We start from the raw sequence: 17,655 nt of genomic DNA on the forward strand, positions 1-17,655 counted from the left end.
ATAATGATTATGCCCATTCTAAAAATTAAATCCATTTTAATTAAGCTTTCATTAATAATATCCTTTCAGAAATATCTGCAGAATTTGTTGTACCTCTCAAGGATGTCAAAGGAAAAGAAAACTCTGATGTTGAATTTTCTTGTGAAGTAACACTTCCAGTTGATGAACCCAAATGGTTTATTAATGACAAAGAGATCATTCAGGATGAAAAATTCACTTTTGTCATTGATGGTAAGAAACTAAAACTGAAAATCAAAGATGTGAAACCAGTTGATGCAGGAGTTGTGACTATCAAAATTGGTGAAAAATCATCATCTGCTAAGTTTACTGTTGAAGAAATTGAAGCCAATTTCACAGTACCGTTGGAAGATGTCAGTGCATATGAGAAGTCTTCAGTTGATTTTGTCTGTACCCTTAATAAAGATACTGATGATGTGAAATGGTACTGTGACAACATAGAACTTGTTCCTAAAGAAAACATCATTATTCAAAAAGATGGCTGCCAACACAAGCTCACTCTGAAAGATATTGGTCTTAAAGATGCTGGTGTAGTCATGGCCAAGGTTGGCAAGAAAAAGTCTCAAGCCAAACTAAAGGTTCAAAAATTACCAGCTGACTTCACAGTTCCTTTGAATGATGTTACTTCGAAGGAAAATGCCACTGCTGAATTTATTTGTGAGCTTTCTCAAGACCTACCAAAAGTCAAGTGGTTCAGGAACAACAAGGAACTCAAAGAGGGTAAAACTGTCAAATTTGTTAAAGATGGCAAAAAACATAAATTGATATTGTCAGATGTCAAGGTAGATGATGAAGGTCAAATCAGTATCAAGGTTGGAGACAAGCAGACAACAGCCAATCTGTTTGTACAAGGTAATAACTATTCATTGTTCTAGATTATTTATGACTTTTTAAAATGAATCTATATGTTTAGTAATAAATTCTAGAATAATGGCAAATATCTATCTCAAAATCATTAAACTGGCTGAGTAAATTAACTAGTTTATTACAAATATTTTGGATGTCAAGTATTTTAGAAAGAAAATGTATTTATATTCAGAAGCTTCACCTCTGTTCATACGGCCACTTAAAGATGTCAAAGTGAAGGAAGGAGAGGATGCTGAATTCCTTTGTCAACTCAACAAAGCAGGAGCCACTGTAAAATGGTGTCTGGATGGACAAGAAGTAGTGGAAGATAAGAGATTCATCATTTCTGTTGATGGCAAGGAATATAAGTTAATAATCAAAGATGCTGTGCTGTCCGATTCTGGTGAAATCAGTGCTCGAGTTGAAGATAAGCAGACAGCAGCTCAACTAACTGTCCAAGGTAACATTTTATAGATTTTAAATTGCATGTTGAAATTTTTATTCTGGATGGTCTTTCCTGAGGTTCATAAATACATAAATTGACATTATCATTGTCTTTCACAATTTAAACTAGTGATTTGGATTCACATTTGGGATCTCTGTGTACTTGATAATGCATTCAGAATTAGCATCTCAGTAGCTTTTTATCGAATATACAATTGTTTGGAATGTGATCCTGTGATAATTGGTACCCTCCTTGTCATGGTTGGTCCCTTTTTTGTATACAATTTGTGAAGAGAGATCTTCATGTATATAAAAATCCCTAAGAACTCTCCTGACATGCATGTGCCTTTCCTATTTAACCCGTGTTGAATTGTTTAAAATTACAGAAATCCCTGTTGATTTCACTGCACTACTTAGTGAACAAATGGTTGAGGAACACAAAATTGCATACTTCACATGTGAAGTTAATAAGGATGACGTCTCAGTCACATGGTATAAACAAGGCGAGGAAATAACGCCTAGCAACAAACATATCATGCAAGAAGATGGCCGCTCACATACTCTTGTAATTAAAGATGTAGACAAGGCTGATGTAGCTGAATACTCAGTTGTCATTGGTGACAAACAAAGTTCTGCTTGTCTATATCTAGATGGTAAGTAATGATGGCAGCAGAATCTACTAATATAACAGACATGGCATAAACAATTACAAACCAAAAATTAAAAATAACAGATTTATTTTATTAGATTCATCTTATTTGTACAGTGTAGTTATTTTGAAAGCTTTTTGTAGTTATTTTTTTACATTTTTGTAGTTTTTATTAGTGTTCTTTTCTGTTGTATGTGTTTTTGAGTTTTTGTTTGTTTTGTTTCGTTTGAATGAATGAATGGAATTTTTGTGTCCTATGTGTGTAAAGGAATCAATTTTTAAACATTATTAAACAATGAATACACATACCTTAGTCAAAATATTCCCAGTGTTAGACCTTAGTGTTCACCCATTCACCAATTTTAGATTTCAGACACCACACCCCTTAATTTTTAAAGGATGTTAATCTGCATGTCCAACAATCCTGACACAGTATCCCATAATCTTGAATCCCACTCTATTATTTATTCCTAATGCTGTCTTGCAAATTCTAAAGTTCAAAAATCCTTTACTTTCTTTATAACCATGGGCATGGATTTAGGGGAGGGTGGGGGGGGGACAAATAGATCTCTGGCCCCCCATGATTTTGAGTGCCAGGACTGATTTTCAGGTTTATATTCACATGAATGTGCCGTTCTGAAATTCATAGAGAAAGTCCTGATCGTAGAATAAATGTCTTTGGATGATTCACTTAACTTTATGAACAATTAATATTTGTGCAGCTTTGATGTAGGTAGTCATAACACTGGTACAGTAAACTGTTCGTAATTATTATTTTGGTTTGGTAATGAAATTTTCCAGGTTCCAGGGTTTGTCCGTCCCCCCCCCCCCCCCAAAAGTTATGACAAATCCACACCCTTGTTTATAATCTTCAATTCACTGTAGGGTCTCTGCATATTTAATACAAAGAGCTACAAATGGTTAATTCTAAATTATTATTTTAAGTTCTTGGTGTTAGAATTATAATCTTTTTCCATTCTACGGGTAGAAATTAAATTCACTACACACTGTGCTATATGGGTAGAATGGTTTAACTAGAGTGGTGTCCAGCATCTATATGTATCATTCTCCTGCATGTCATTGCTTTTCTTTTCTCTCATTCATCCACTAGCTTTTACACATTTCATATCCAATTTGCACCCTGTTCTGTCCTGATGTTCAATGGCTTAAAAATTTCTTATATGTCTAATGACTGCATGAAAGTAATCCCTCTTGCTTGCAGAAATTCCCATTAAACTACATCTGACTGTAAAACGCTATTCAACTTCCACTGAGTCGCTTGCTGTATTTACGTGTAACGTGTCTAAGAGTAATATGCGTGTATCATGGTTGAAAGATGACGAGGAACTTAAACCTAGTCGTAAATATGAGATGACCGACATCGGCTGTTTGCACAAGCTTACTCTACATGACTTATCTACCCTTGATTATGGGGATTACATTGTTGTAATTGGAAGTAAACGCATGACTGGCATGAATCCCAAAGAAGGTTTGTGTTTTTTCTGTTGTTTTAACTTTAAATAATAAATCGATACTCATGTGTTTACAATTAAACACCTTGAAATATGAAGCTATAGTGAAATAGGCTTTTGCATCAGGCAAAGTTTCTTCTGCTGTTTGACTTTCTACCTGTCCATTTAATGAAACAAATCAAGACGTGACAAAAATTGCATGAATAAAAACTAATTTCATTGTGTGAAAATATGATCACTTGGTAGTTTTGATATGCAGGTTTGATTATTTTTTTTTTAATTAAACATTTAAATTTCCATAGATTAGATATGGTAGAAAGTTTTGGTAGTTTATAATGTTATTAGTATTTTTTGTAGTTGTTTCAAATATTTTTTGTAGTTGTTTCAAAAATCTTATAAAAAATAACTTAAATTGCATGCACTCATGGACATCTTTTTCAGAGGTAAGATGCGACCAATTAAATATATATGTCATTTTTGACTTTATACTAAAATTAATTGAGAAACTTACATATACTCATTGAAATAAAAAAAAAAATCAATTTGATCAAAATTCATTTTATTGCAGACCATTATTTTTTCAGTCTATATTTATTTACATAATAAAAGTTATTTTTACATAATTCCTAAAGTCTGTTTTATTTTCATTTCACTCACAGAAGCACCATTACAGTATAAGCTACCTCTCTCTGAGCAAACTTGCAAGGAAGGTGAGACTGTGACATTCACCTGTGAAGTGACAGAGGCTCTTTTACCAGCCAAGTGGTTTAGAGATGGCAAACAGCTGTCACCCTCAGATACCATTGTCATGGAATGCGATGGTAAAACACATAAATTAACAATTAAAGATGCCACTCTTAATGATGATGCTGAGTACACTATTGCTGTCAAGGGCAAGGAAAGCTCAGCTCGGTTGACAGTCAAAGGTAAGGACATAAATTTGTTGAAAATAGTGTGTGTGTATGGGGGGGGGAGCTTTAATGATAGTGGCTGAGTGATGTATGTATAAACCATCATGTCTTTAATAACTAATTTTCTACTTTATTATACAGAAGTTCCCATTGAAATCGTTGTACCACTAAAAGAGACCGAATGTACTGAAGGTGATGCTGTTACATTGACTTGTGAGATCAACAGACCTAATGTTGAAGCTAAATGGTTCAAAGACAAAGCAGAACTACCATCATCCACTTATTGTCTTCAGCAGGTTGATGGCACGAAACATACTTTAACCTTCCCCAGAACATCACTCTCAGATGAAGCTGAATACACCATTGTTATCCGAGACAAGACCTCAACGGCTGTTCTCTTTGTTGAAGGTTTGTTTTCAGTTATACATCCGTCCTAATGGTGTTGTTATGTAAAATTGAACATTCATTGTTTGGCCACCCAAGCAATTTATTTATCTTGTATTAGATATTATTAGAACTATTTTTGATGTATTGCACATTTGCTTTAGCACAATTCAATTCAGCTTAAATCCAAAAAATCACCTTGGTGCCATTAACTAACAATATGATGCACAAACACCTGTTGCTTTTTTTTAATCACAACCACGTGATCTAAATGTTAGACCTTTCTAATTAACAATATTCATTTTGAATAATAACCACAAATAGCATCAGTGTTGTGTTAAAACTAATTTAAGATTTTTGTTCCATTGGATTTTTAACTATCAAGTCACCGAGCTTAATAGCATATTAACACTCCTTACTAATGCCTTCCTTCCAGAAGTCGCTACCTTCTTTGTCAAAGGCCTTTCTGACGTGGAGGTTACAGAATCGGATAATGTCACCCTTGATGTGACACTCTCACGTCCAGAATCACATGTTAAATGGTTGTTTGATAATGTTGAGATAGAACCCAGTGAAAAATATGAATTTGTTATAAAAGATGTAGATAGAGAACTTGTCGTTTATGATGTTAATCTTAATGATGATGGTGATTACGCTTGTAAAGCTGGAGAAGTTTCTACTACTGCTCATATAACTGTTAAGGGTAAACATGCAGTATCTGCTTACAATGCCCTTATATACATATGTAGATTTACCCTCAGCTTATCCAATTAGATTTATATTATCAAAAACTGTGTACTTATCCTAACTATATGCTAACCTGTAATATATAATTACCCTAAACATATATGCTTACCCTTAATATATATTCTCTTTAAATACTTCACCCAAACTTTATACTAATTCATACCAATAAAACATACTATTCCTTTAGAAATTTGAAGTGCCTTTTAAACCCTATTTTTTTGTGATGAAATACTAAAACATGCTTTTATTGGATCCAGGTTATATTTAACTCCCAGATTAAAAATGCATTTTTGTCTAAGGATAACTTATTATTACCAAAATGCTTTTATAAATCCTTGTATGTTAAGAGTTTTAGATAGGGTTTCTTAATGTAACTATTTTTAATGTCAAAAGAATAATATGGCTTTTTACAAACAGAATTTATTTAATATGGTTATAAGTTATTTAATTAATGAAAACTCTTTACTGATAGTTTGTATTAATGTGCTACATGTACTTGCATGCCAACCTTTCTCTTCATCAATATGTGACTATTGTGTCACAGATGGGACTGAATAATATATTGTACTAACAGCTTATTACAAAACACAAAGTCTTTTACTTCTGACATATTAACATTGTATGCAAATTAAAGTTATATAATTTATCAGACACGTTATTTATTACCTTTGAGTTTCTAAAAAAAATGACACCCACTAAGATCACATTATATTACTCTTTGTACAGAATCAACACCGAGAATTGTTTTGCCGTTATCTGATAATGAGTGTTTAGAAGGAGAAACAGTGAGTTTTGTTTGTGAGGTATCTAGAGAAGGTGTTCCTGTCAAATGGATGAAGGATGGAGTTGAGATCACAGAAGTTGATGGCTTTGTATTTATTGTTGATGGAAGACAACACATCTTGAAAATACCTGATACCACTATATACCATGATGCCGAGTACACCATTATGGTTGCTGATGATACATCAACTGCTAAACTTTATGTTGAGGGTTAGGATAATTATCTAGTTAATAATCACTGATTCATACATTTAAAAAAACCAGACACATACATTTTATATTTGCAAATAGCCGAGGGGGAGGACATTGACCTTTAGTGATGTATTTTGTGCTATCCTAGACACACTTTGATAAAAACTTTGCGTATACCGGTACATAACGAATAATATAAATCTTAAGGTTACACAAATTTTAATAGCAAATGAGAATAGGGGATCTTAGTGGACAAAAAAACACTTTGATTATTTCATAATCGTTAGTCCCACTTGCCCCCAATATTTTTTCAATACATACATTATAAATTCAAACAGCAACATACGTTTTAGTGATATGGAGATTATATAATTACATGCATGAATTCCCCCCTTAATATGTACTACTTTTAGATTGAGTTTTATAATGTAGTGTATGAATTAGATTCAAAATCTTAGTATATAGCAGGTACCGCTGTTTATTTACTAGTTATTTTCTACCATGTCTATTTCAACATACAGCCTTATGAGTTATATCAGAATTACATGTATCTAATCATTATGTTACAGAAACTGAGGCTGGTTTCAAATCTGGATTAAAGGCCACTCAAGGTATTGAGGGAGAAAATGTGGAGTTTGAGTGTGAATTAAGTAAAGAGAATGTGAAGGTTCGTTGGTTGAAGAACAAGAAACCACTTCTTCCCAGTGAACGTATCAAGATGGTGTGTGATAAATATCGCTATGTCCTTCGCATCCAAGAGACAATTCCTGAGGATGAAGGAGAATACACAGTTGTATTACCAAGTGATAAGGAATCTTCAGCCTTCTTGAAAATCTTGCGTAAGTCTTTAATTCTCCCTTTGATAAGGCATTCTCAAAGTGTGTCTGAGTTTTTTTCGAAAATGATTATCAGAAAACTTTACCTAAAAGTTTATTATTATTATTATTATTATTATTATTCAGCTCTTGCTCCTGTATTTGTTAAACATCTTGAAGACATTTGGGCCAAGGAAACAGAAGCGGCTGAATTTGAGTGCCAGATGACAAAGAAGGATGTTGTTGTACAGTGGTTAAGAGATGATAAGGAAATAGAACCATCTGATTTGATTGAAGCTGTCACTCAAGATTTCAGTCATTATCTTTACTTTAACGAACTTGAATTAAAAGATGAAGGAGAATATAAATGTGTCTGTGGTCCAGAAATGACCCATGCTAAACTCCATGTTGAACGTGAGCATATTTTACTTTCTTCACCCAAAATTTCTTTTGTTTTAAGGTATTAATTAAATGAAATTTAAGTTTATCTGTTTTTAAATATGATTTGGGTAAATAGTTTTGGATTTAATAACTTTGGTCAATATTTGATTCTCAGTAAAATGTCATTATTTTTGTAACTTTCGTTTTCAGCTATACCAACTATTTTCACTAAAAATCTGAAGTTCCAGGATGTCTTGGAAGAAGAAGTGATCTCTCTAGAATGTCATGTCAATAAACCCAACAAAAAAGTAATATGGAAGAAAGATGGTAAAGAAGTCAAACCAGATGATCGTATTAAGTTTGGTGATGAACGTTATGCTCACACACTTGTCTTGTCTAATGCCATCTTAGAAGATACTGCTGAATACACGTGCTCCTGTGATGATGCTGTTACCAAAGCCCAGGTTACAGTTGAAGGTATGGTATCATTTGCACAAAATATTTTTCCCAATATCTTTTTAGAAATATACATATATATCATAACACTAAGAAGTTGTTTTAGAAGTATAATGGTCGACTGTTAATTTAAATTTTTTCCATTTTTGTTGTTTTAGAAATACCTCTGGAATTTATCACACCATTACGTGGTCTAACCCTTAAAGAAGATGAGAAACTTGTCTTGTCGTGTGAAGTTTCTAAACCAGATCGTACAGCAGTTTGGTACAAAGATGGAGAGGAAATAACTCCAAAAGAAGGCACCAAGATTACATCAGATGGTAAACATCACAAGCTCCAAATTGATAAAGCAACTCTGGATGATGAAGCTGATTACACTGTCAAAATTGATGGAAAATCCAGCAAGGCAATGGTTCTTGTTGAAGGTAGGAAAAATATCTTTATTTTAATCTAATAACTTCAGTAATTTGTAGGGTAAACAGCACACTTTTTAGCATGTCAAAGACACAATATTAATGCTAATATCTAACAATGGTATTTATTTACTAATTTTAAAGAAATTCCAGTGGAAATATTAAAACCTCTTAAAGATCTAGAAGTCAAAGAGAAAGACACTGCCAAATTTACTTGTGAAATTTCTAAGCCGAACATGAAAGCCAAATGGATGTATGATGGAACTGAACTCAAGTCTTCAGATACTTGTGAAATGACAGTAGATGGGAAAATCCACAGTCTTAAGATGATAAATGTTAAAACAAATGATGCTGGAAAATATGTTGTCATTATTGAGACTAAAACTAGTTCAGCTTTATTAAAAGTAAAAGGTAAAGGCTTGAGGTGTTTTGTGTATATGACAGATATATAGGCCAAACTCCATAAGAAGATTTTGTTTTAATTGCAAGACACCTTGACAAAAACTGAGATTTACTCATTAAGACTTATATTTATGATATCAAATTGTTTGTAAAATATAAACAACATATATTTGTATTTGGTGGAATATTAACAATAACCTTTAGCATTATCTTTATTCACTAACATTAACTAACTCCATTTCTTTTAGAAACACCACTAACTATCGTAACACCCATTAAAGATCTTAAAATTCAAGAATTTGAAACTGCCATATTTACATGTGAGGTATCTAAGCCTAATGTGGAAGCTAAATGGTATCACCAAGATAAAGAAGTTCAAGAAAAAGATGGCTATATCATCAAAGTTGACAGAAATAAACATTATCTTGAGTTTAACAATGTCACCGTTTCAGCAAGTGGCAAATTTTCAGTTAAATTTGGTGCACTTGAATCTAAAGCTAAACTAACTGTAAAAGGTATGAAAACCTAATATTAATTTAAATTCATATCAGCTCATGGTTAATAGAATCTTAATTAAACAAAAATAATCTGTAACTTTTGACACACAAAAATAATAGGATTTTTGGTTTGTAATAAATGATATTGATAGATTTATATCTTGAAATAAACCAAGATGTCAATTCAAACCATTTCATTTCAATAGAAATTCCTGTGGCAATAACAGTACCATTAAAAGACATCACAATCACAGAATCACAGACAGTTACCTTTGAATGTGAAGTTAACAAATCTGGATTAACCCCAAAATGGCTACACAAAAATAAAGAGGTTAAAGCTAAAGATGGCTTTGTTTTCAAAAGTGAAGATAAAAAGCATTCAATAACAGTTGAAAGTGCAACAATAGATCACACTGGCAAATTTATGGTTAAATTTGCAGAAGTTAAAAGTGAAGCCAAACTAACTGTTAATGGTACTAACCTTACTGTCATTTGTGGAATATTTCAGTTAAATTTGAAAAATATCTGCTTACTTTTTAAGGAATGTTTCAAATGTGATTTAAGCTAATATGTTTTATTTCAAAGATTTTTTTATAAAATTCAATAATGATTCTAATGTAAAAATCAATAATCAACTAATCATATCTTTTAATCTTATAATTTGAATTTTATCAAATAATTTTAACTTTTTAGCAACTCATTTTAATTTAATCAGTAACTAAACTAGCAACATACTAATATTGTTTGATACAAATTTGTAGAGATACCATTAGAATTCAGTAGCCCTCTGAAAGACCTCACTGTCAATGAAGAGGAATCAGCCTTATTTGAATGTGAACTTTCTAAGACTGGACTTACTGTGAAATGGTATCATAAAGGAAAGGAAGTAAAATCCAAAGATGGTTATACCATAAAAGCTGACGGCACAAAACATTCACTGAAAATTGATAAAACAACTATTGAATACACTGGTGAAATCAGTCTGAAAGTGAAAGATAAATCTACTTCGGCCAAACTCACAGTTATTGGTACTAATCTTTTTTTTGAAATAGTGTTTTTATAATATTTTCATAAAAATGATTTGGAAGTAAATTCCTAACAGAATAACAAAGTGATTTTTACTATTATATTTATCACATATTTATCATAAATTTTTAACAGAATTACAAAACTAATTTTTACTAACATATATTTTTTATCGCATATTTATTAGAACACTAACACTTATTGTCTACAATTTGTAGCACTTCCCTTAGAGTTCAGTATCCCCCTGAAAGACCTCACAGTCAATGAAAAGGAATCAGCCTTATTTGAATGTGAACTTTCTAAAACTGGACTCACTGTGAAATGGTATCATAAAGGAAAGGAAGTAAAATCCAAAGATGGTTATACCATAAAAGCTGATGGCATGAAACATTCTCTGAAAATTGATAAAACAACTGTTGATCACACTGGTGAAATCAGCCTTAAAGTGAAAGATAAATCAACCTCAGCCAAACTTACTGTTACTGGTACTAATCATTTTTAGCATTTTGTAATATTTTCAATCTTTGTATTTGAAATAATGTATTTAATATTCTCATAAAAATTTCTAACAGAATTACCTAACTAATTTTTACTATATATTTTTCCACTTATTTATTAGCACACTAACACTTATTATCTACAATTTGTAGAACTTCCCTTAGAATTCAACAAACCACTGAAAGACCTCACTGTCAACGAAAAGGAATCAGCCTTATTTGAATGTGAACTTTCTAAAACTGGACTCACTGTGAAATGGTATCATAAAGAAAAGGAAGTAAAATCCAGAGACTGTTATACCATAAAAGCTGATGGCATGAAACATTCACTGAAAATTGATAAAACAACTGTTGATCACACTGGTGAAATCAGTCTGAAAGTAAAAGACAAAACTACCTCGGCTAAACTCACAGTTACTGGTACTAATCCTTTTTTTTTAGCATTTTCAGAGTCTTTATATTTGCAATAATGTTTTTTGCAATAATGTTTTCAATATTTCATAAAAATGATTTTGAATTAGATTTCTAACAGAATTAACAAACTAATTATTACATATCTATTAGCACACTAACACTTATTATCTACAATTTGTAGAACTTCCCTTAGAATTCAGTAAACCACTGAAAGACCTCACTGTCAACGAAAAGGAATCGGCCTTATTTGAATGTGAACTTTCTAAAACTGGACTCACTGTGAAATGGTATCATAAGGAAAAGGAAGTAAAATCCAAAGATGGTTATACCATAAAAGCCGATGGCACAAAACATTCACTGAAAATTGATAAAACAACTGTTGATCACACTGGTGAAATCAGCCTTAAAGTGAAAGATAAATCAACCTCAGCCAAACTTACAGTTACTGGTACTAATCATTTTTTAGCATTTTGTAATATTTTCAATCTTTGTATTTGAAATAATGTATTTAATATTCTCATAAAAATTTCTAACAGAATTACCTAACTAATTTTTACTATATGTTTTTCCACTTAATTATTAGCACACTAACACTTATTATCTACAATTTGTAGAACTTCCCTTAGAATTCAACAAACCACTGAAAGACCTCACTGTCAACGAAAAGGAATCTGCCTTATTTGAATGTGAACTTTCTAAAACTGGACTCACTGTGAAATGGTATCATAAAGAAAAGGAAGTAAAGTCGAGAGACTGTTATACCATAAAAGCTGACGGCACAAAACATTCACTGAAAATTGATAAAACAACTGTTGATCACACTGGTGAAATCAGTCTGAAAGTAAAAGACAAAACTACCTCGGCTAAACTCACAGTTACTGGTACTAATCCTTTTTTTTTTAGCATTTTCAGAGTCTTTATATTTGCAATAATGTTTTTTGCAATAATGTTTTCAATATTTCATAAAAATGATTTTGAATTAGATTTCTAACAGAATTAACAAACTAATTATTACATATCTATTAGCACACTAACACTTATTATCTACAATTTGTAGAACTTCCCTTAGAATTCAGTAAACCACTGAAAGACCTCACTGTCAACGAAAAGGAATCGGCCTTATTTGAATGTGAACTTTCTAAAACTGGACTCACTGTGAAATGGTATCATAAGGAAAAGGAAGTAAAATCCAAAGATGGTTATACCATAAAAGCCGATGGCACAAAACATTCACTGAAAATTGATAAAACAACTGTTGATCACACTGGTGAAATCAGCCTTAAAGTGAAAGATAAATCAACCTCAGCCAAACTTACAGTTACTGGTACTAATCATTTTTTAGCATTTTGTAATATTTTCAATCTTTGTATTTGAAATAATGTATTTAATATTCTCATAAAAATTTCTAACAGAATTACCTAACTAATTTTTACTATATGTTTTTCCACTTAATTATTAGCACACTAACACTTATTATCTACAATTTGTAGAACTTCCCTTAGAATTCAACAAACCACTGAAAGACCTCACTGTCAACGAAAAGGAATCAGCCTTATTTGAATGTGAACTTTCTAAAACTGGACTCACTGTGAAATGGTATCATAAAGAAAAGGAAGTAAAGTCGAGAGACTGTTATACCATAAAAGCTGACGGCACAAAACATTCACTGAAAATTGATAAAACAACTGTTGATCACACTGGTGAAATCAGTCTGAAAGTAAAAGACAAAACTACCTCGGCTAAACTCACAGTTACTGGTACTAATCCTTTTTTTTTTAGCATTTTCAGAGTCTTTATATTTGCAATAATGTTTTTTGCAATAATGTTTTCAATATTTCATAAAAATGATTTTGAATTAGATTTCTAACAGAATTAACAAACTAATTATTACATATCTATTAGCACACTAACACTTATTATCTACAATTTGTAGAACTTCCCTTAGAATTCAGTAAACCACTGAAAGACCTCACTGTCAACGAAAAGGAATCGGCCTTATTTGAATGTGAACTTTCTAAAACTGGACTCACTGTGAAATGGTATCATAAGGAAAAGGAAGTAAAATCCAAAGATGGTTATACCATAAAAGCCGATGGCACAAAACATTCACTGAAAATTGATAAAACAACTGTTGATCACACTGGTGAAATCAGCCTTAAAGTGAAAGATAAATCAACCTCAGCCAAACTTACAGTTACTGGTACTAATCATTTTTTAGCATTTTGTAATATTTTCAGTCTTTGTATTTGAAATAATGTATTTAATATTCTCATAAAAATTTCTAACAGAATTACCTAACTAATTTTTACTATATGTTTTTCCAATTAATTATTAGCACACTAACACTTATTATCTACAATTTGTAGAACTTCCCTTAGAATTCAACAAACCACTGAAAGACCTCACTGTCAACGAAAATGAATCAGCCTTATTTGAATGTGAACTTTCTAAAACTGGACTCACTGTGAAATGGTATCATAAAGAAAAGGAAGTAAAATCCAGAGACTGTTATACCATAAAAGCTGATGGCATGAAACATTCACTGAAAATTGATAAAACAACTGTTGATCACACTGGTGAAATCAGTCTGAAAGTAAAAGACAAAACTACCTCGGCTAAACTCACAGTTACTGGTACTAATCCTTTTTTTTAGCATTTTCAGAGTCTTTATATTTGCAATAATGTTTACAATATTTTCATAAAAATGATTTTGAATTAGATTTCTAACAGAATTAACAAACTAGTTATTACATATCTATTAGCACACTAACACTTATTATTTACAAATTGTAGAACTTCCCTTAGAATTCAGTAAACCGCTGAAAGACCTCACTGTCAACGAAGAGGAATCGGCCTTATTTGAATGTGAACTTTCTAAAACTGGACTCACTGTGAAATGGTATCATAAAGAAAAGGAAGTAAAATCCAAAGATGGTTATACCATAAAAGCCGATGGCACAAAACATTCACTGAAAATTGATAAAACAACTGTTGATCACACTGGTGAAATCAGTCTGAAAGTGAAAGATAAATCTACCTCTGCTAAGCTCACAGTTACTGGTACTAATCTTTTTAACATTGACACTAAATATTTTAAAATTTCATCTTTTTAACAAAATACTCTGAATGAAATAAATTGGAATATTATTTCTAACACAATTAATAAACTAACTTTAACTGTTTTTTTTTATCAAACATTTAGCTTACTAACATATTTTCTACAATTTTTAGAACAATCCCTAGAAATCAACAAACCGCTGAAAGACCTCACTGTCAATGAAAAAGAATCGGCCTTATTTGAATGCGAACTTTCTAAAACTGGACTCACTGTGAAATGGTATCATAAAGAAAAGGAAGTAAAGTCCAAAGATGGTTATACCATAAAAGCCGTTGGCATGAAACATTCTCTGAAAATTGATAAAACAACTGTTGATCACACTGGTGAAATCAGTCTGAAAGTGAAAGACAAATCTACATCTGCTAAACTAACTGTTATAGGTTAATACTTGCATTTTGCTTATATCTTATATGGTTGAGGATCTAATACTAGGTTTATTATTATCACAGGATCTAGTAACATAATCATTGCTTCCTCTAAAATGAAATTTATTTATTTGAAGATTGATATATGATGTGTTCAGTATGAAAGATTTTGGTCTATATTTAAAAATGTTCATATTAATATACTAATATTTAACACTGACTAACTATATTCTTTTTAGAAACCTCTTTGAAAATTGTAACTCCACTTAAAGATCTTAAAATTCAAGAATTTGAAACTGCCATATTTACATGCGAAGTATCTAAACCAAATGTTGACGCTAAATGGTATCACCAAGATAAAGAAGTCCAGGAAAAAGATGATTACATCATTAAAGTTGATGGCAACAAACATACGCTTGAGCTAAGAGATGTACCAGTTTCAGCTAGCGGGAAATTTTCTGTCAAATTTGATACTGTTGAATCTAAAGCTAAACTAACTGTGAAAGGTACATTTGATTAAAAGCATTGTATCCATATTTTAATAATACAAATATATGCTAATACTATATAAAAATCTCATACTTTTGACATTTTCAGTACTATTCTCTTTAAAATGACTAGACCCTTTGATTTAGGTAGTTAATAAAAGTGTCGATTTAATTACTTCAATGTGTTGAATTGTATATCTGTCTACATTAAAAACTTTAGGTCCATACTTACATAGTAGCAATATTGAGATAAACTGACATATGTTAAAAACTTGACAGTTTAAGCCAAAAACCAAATTAATATTAGTAAACAAATCAACATAATCTTTGGAAATGAAAATTTTATCATTACAAAAGGAAACAGCACTTCAGATCAACCTCATTCAACCTGAATCAAAAAGGTTTAACTCCTTTAAGTCAGGATTGAATTTATTATTAGAATTAAATTGAAAGCTACCTTAGTATTTGATTTGGAATGATTTTAGACACATACAGATTTTTAGTATAAAATATTGTATTTCAATAGAAATTCCTGTGGCAATAACAGTACCATTAAAAGACATCACAATCACAGAATCACAGACAGTTACCTTTGAATGTGAAGTTAACAAATCAGGATTAACACCAAAATGGCTACACAAAAATAAAGAGGTTAAGGCTAAAGATGGATTTGTTATCAAAAGTGAAGATAAAAAGCATTCAATAACAATTGAAAGTGCAACAATAGATCACACTGGCAAATTTATGGTTAAATTTGCTGAAGTTAAAAGTGAAGCCAAACTAACTGTTACTGGTACTAACCTTATGATATTTTGATGCAAAAAATTTTAATTTTAGAAAATCAAAATAATTTATTTTTAATCATTTATATTAATTATCTGCATGTCTAACAAACTAATTTTTAATATTTTATTTTATTATTATTTATCATATTAACACATTCTATTTTCTACAATTTGTAGAATGAGCTTTATGATACTAACTTATTATATTATCTACAATTTGTAGAATTGCCATTAGAATTCAGTACTCCACTTAAAGACCTCACTGTCAACGAAAATGAATCAGTCTTATTTGAATGTGAACTTTCCAAAACTGGACTCAGTGTAAAATGGTACCACAAAGGAAAGGAAGTAAAATCCAAAGATGGTTATACCATAAAAGCTGATGGCATGAAACATTCACTGAAAATTGATAAAACAACTGTTGATCACACTGGTGAAATCAGTCTGAAAGTGAAAGACAAATCAACATCTGCTAAACTTACAGTTATAGGTTAATACTTGCATTTGACTGTTATCATTTTTATAACAAACTATTATAACAATAAAACATATTAATCAAGCTAATAAATATAAGTACATTAATACTGGTTTTAATATTTCTAACAATTCTAACCAACAATTAATGCACAATTAACAAAGTTTGGAGAAAAAGATTATTGATCAATTAGAGTAAGTTTACATCAATTCTGTATTTTCAGAATTACCAGTGGAATTCATCAGACCATTAACAGATGTCAAAGTTGCAGAAAATAAGAATATAACCTTAGAATGTGAAGTTAATAAACCAAATAAAAAGGCACGCTGGTTACTTGAGGGTAATGAGATCAAAGCTAGTCAACGAATTAAAATTGTTTCAGAGCTTGCTGTTCATAAACTGATCATCTCTAAATCCGTAGTAGAAGATGAGGGTGTTTATAAGATTTTTGTGGAAGACAAGGAATCTAAGGCAGAAGTTCGTGTTGAAGGTAAATATATTTTATCTTTTTATGTTATTCTACTAAGCTAATCATAACATTATATTATGCATGAACAACTTACAATCAGTGAAGGACGATTAGAAGTGTAAATGTGGGGAATTAATTTTATTGAACTCAATTTTTGATAAAACAACTATTTTTTGTCTGTTGGTCCACACATGGACCAAATTTAATCTAATTCTATACTAACATCTGTAACTTTTAGAATTGACCATAGAGATTGTCAAGCCCCTGAAAGACATTCAGGCCACAGAAAATGAAACTGTTACATTCAAATGTGAAGTTTCACGGGCTGGTAGCAAAGCAAAATGGCTTAAGGCAGGCAAAGAATTAACTGTTGCCGATGGTTACAAAATGAAAGTAGATGGTGCTGTGTTCAGTCTTATCCTTGATAAGACATCTACTGAAGATGCTGGAGCTTACACCATTGAAATCGAGGATAAAAAGAGCACTGCTAATCTTAAAATCAAAGGTATTAACATATCTCACAAATACCATATACTGCACTATTAACAACTCTAATTTAATATTATCAGATTACTGACAATTACCTTTAAAAAAATATATAGTTAATA

The 17,655-nt window shown here is 31.2% G+C and overlaps 1 protein-coding gene across 1 annotated transcript in view; it reads left to right on the forward strand.

Annotated features, from left to right (window-relative positions):
- Positions 1-17,655, forward strand: part of LOC126831518 (titin) — a 354,899-nt gene that overhangs the window by 200,613 nt on the left and 136,631 nt on the right. The window contains exons 150-167 of the mRNA XM_056103456.1: positions 70-870; positions 1,058-1,324; positions 1,695-1,961; positions 3,180-3,446; positions 4,089-4,355; positions 4,482-4,748; positions 5,161-5,427; positions 6,198-6,464; positions 7,016-7,285; positions 7,409-7,675; positions 7,853-8,119; positions 8,257-8,523; positions 8,656-8,922; positions 9,162-9,428; positions 15,845-16,111; positions 16,327-16,593; positions 16,802-17,068; positions 17,286-17,552. Of these exons, the coding sequence (XP_055959431.1) occupies positions 70-870; positions 1,058-1,324; positions 1,695-1,961; positions 3,180-3,446; positions 4,089-4,355; positions 4,482-4,748; positions 5,161-5,427; positions 6,198-6,464; positions 7,016-7,285; positions 7,409-7,675; positions 7,853-8,119; positions 8,257-8,523; positions 8,656-8,922; positions 9,162-9,428; positions 15,845-16,111; positions 16,327-16,593; positions 16,802-17,068; positions 17,286-17,552 (5,343 nt within the window). The remainder of the gene's footprint in view (positions 1-69; positions 871-1,057; positions 1,325-1,694; positions 1,962-3,179; positions 3,447-4,088; positions 4,356-4,481; positions 4,749-5,160; positions 5,428-6,197; positions 6,465-7,015; positions 7,286-7,408; positions 7,676-7,852; positions 8,120-8,256; positions 8,524-8,655; positions 8,923-9,161; positions 9,429-15,844; positions 16,112-16,326; positions 16,594-16,801; positions 17,069-17,285; positions 17,553-17,655) is intronic.

Source organism: Patella vulgata, chromosome 9 (genome assembly GCF_932274485.2).
Source record: "Patella vulgata chromosome 9, xgPatVulg1.2, whole genome shotgun sequence".
Lineage (NCBI taxonomy): Eukaryota > Metazoa > Mollusca > Gastropoda > Patellidae > Patella > Patella vulgata.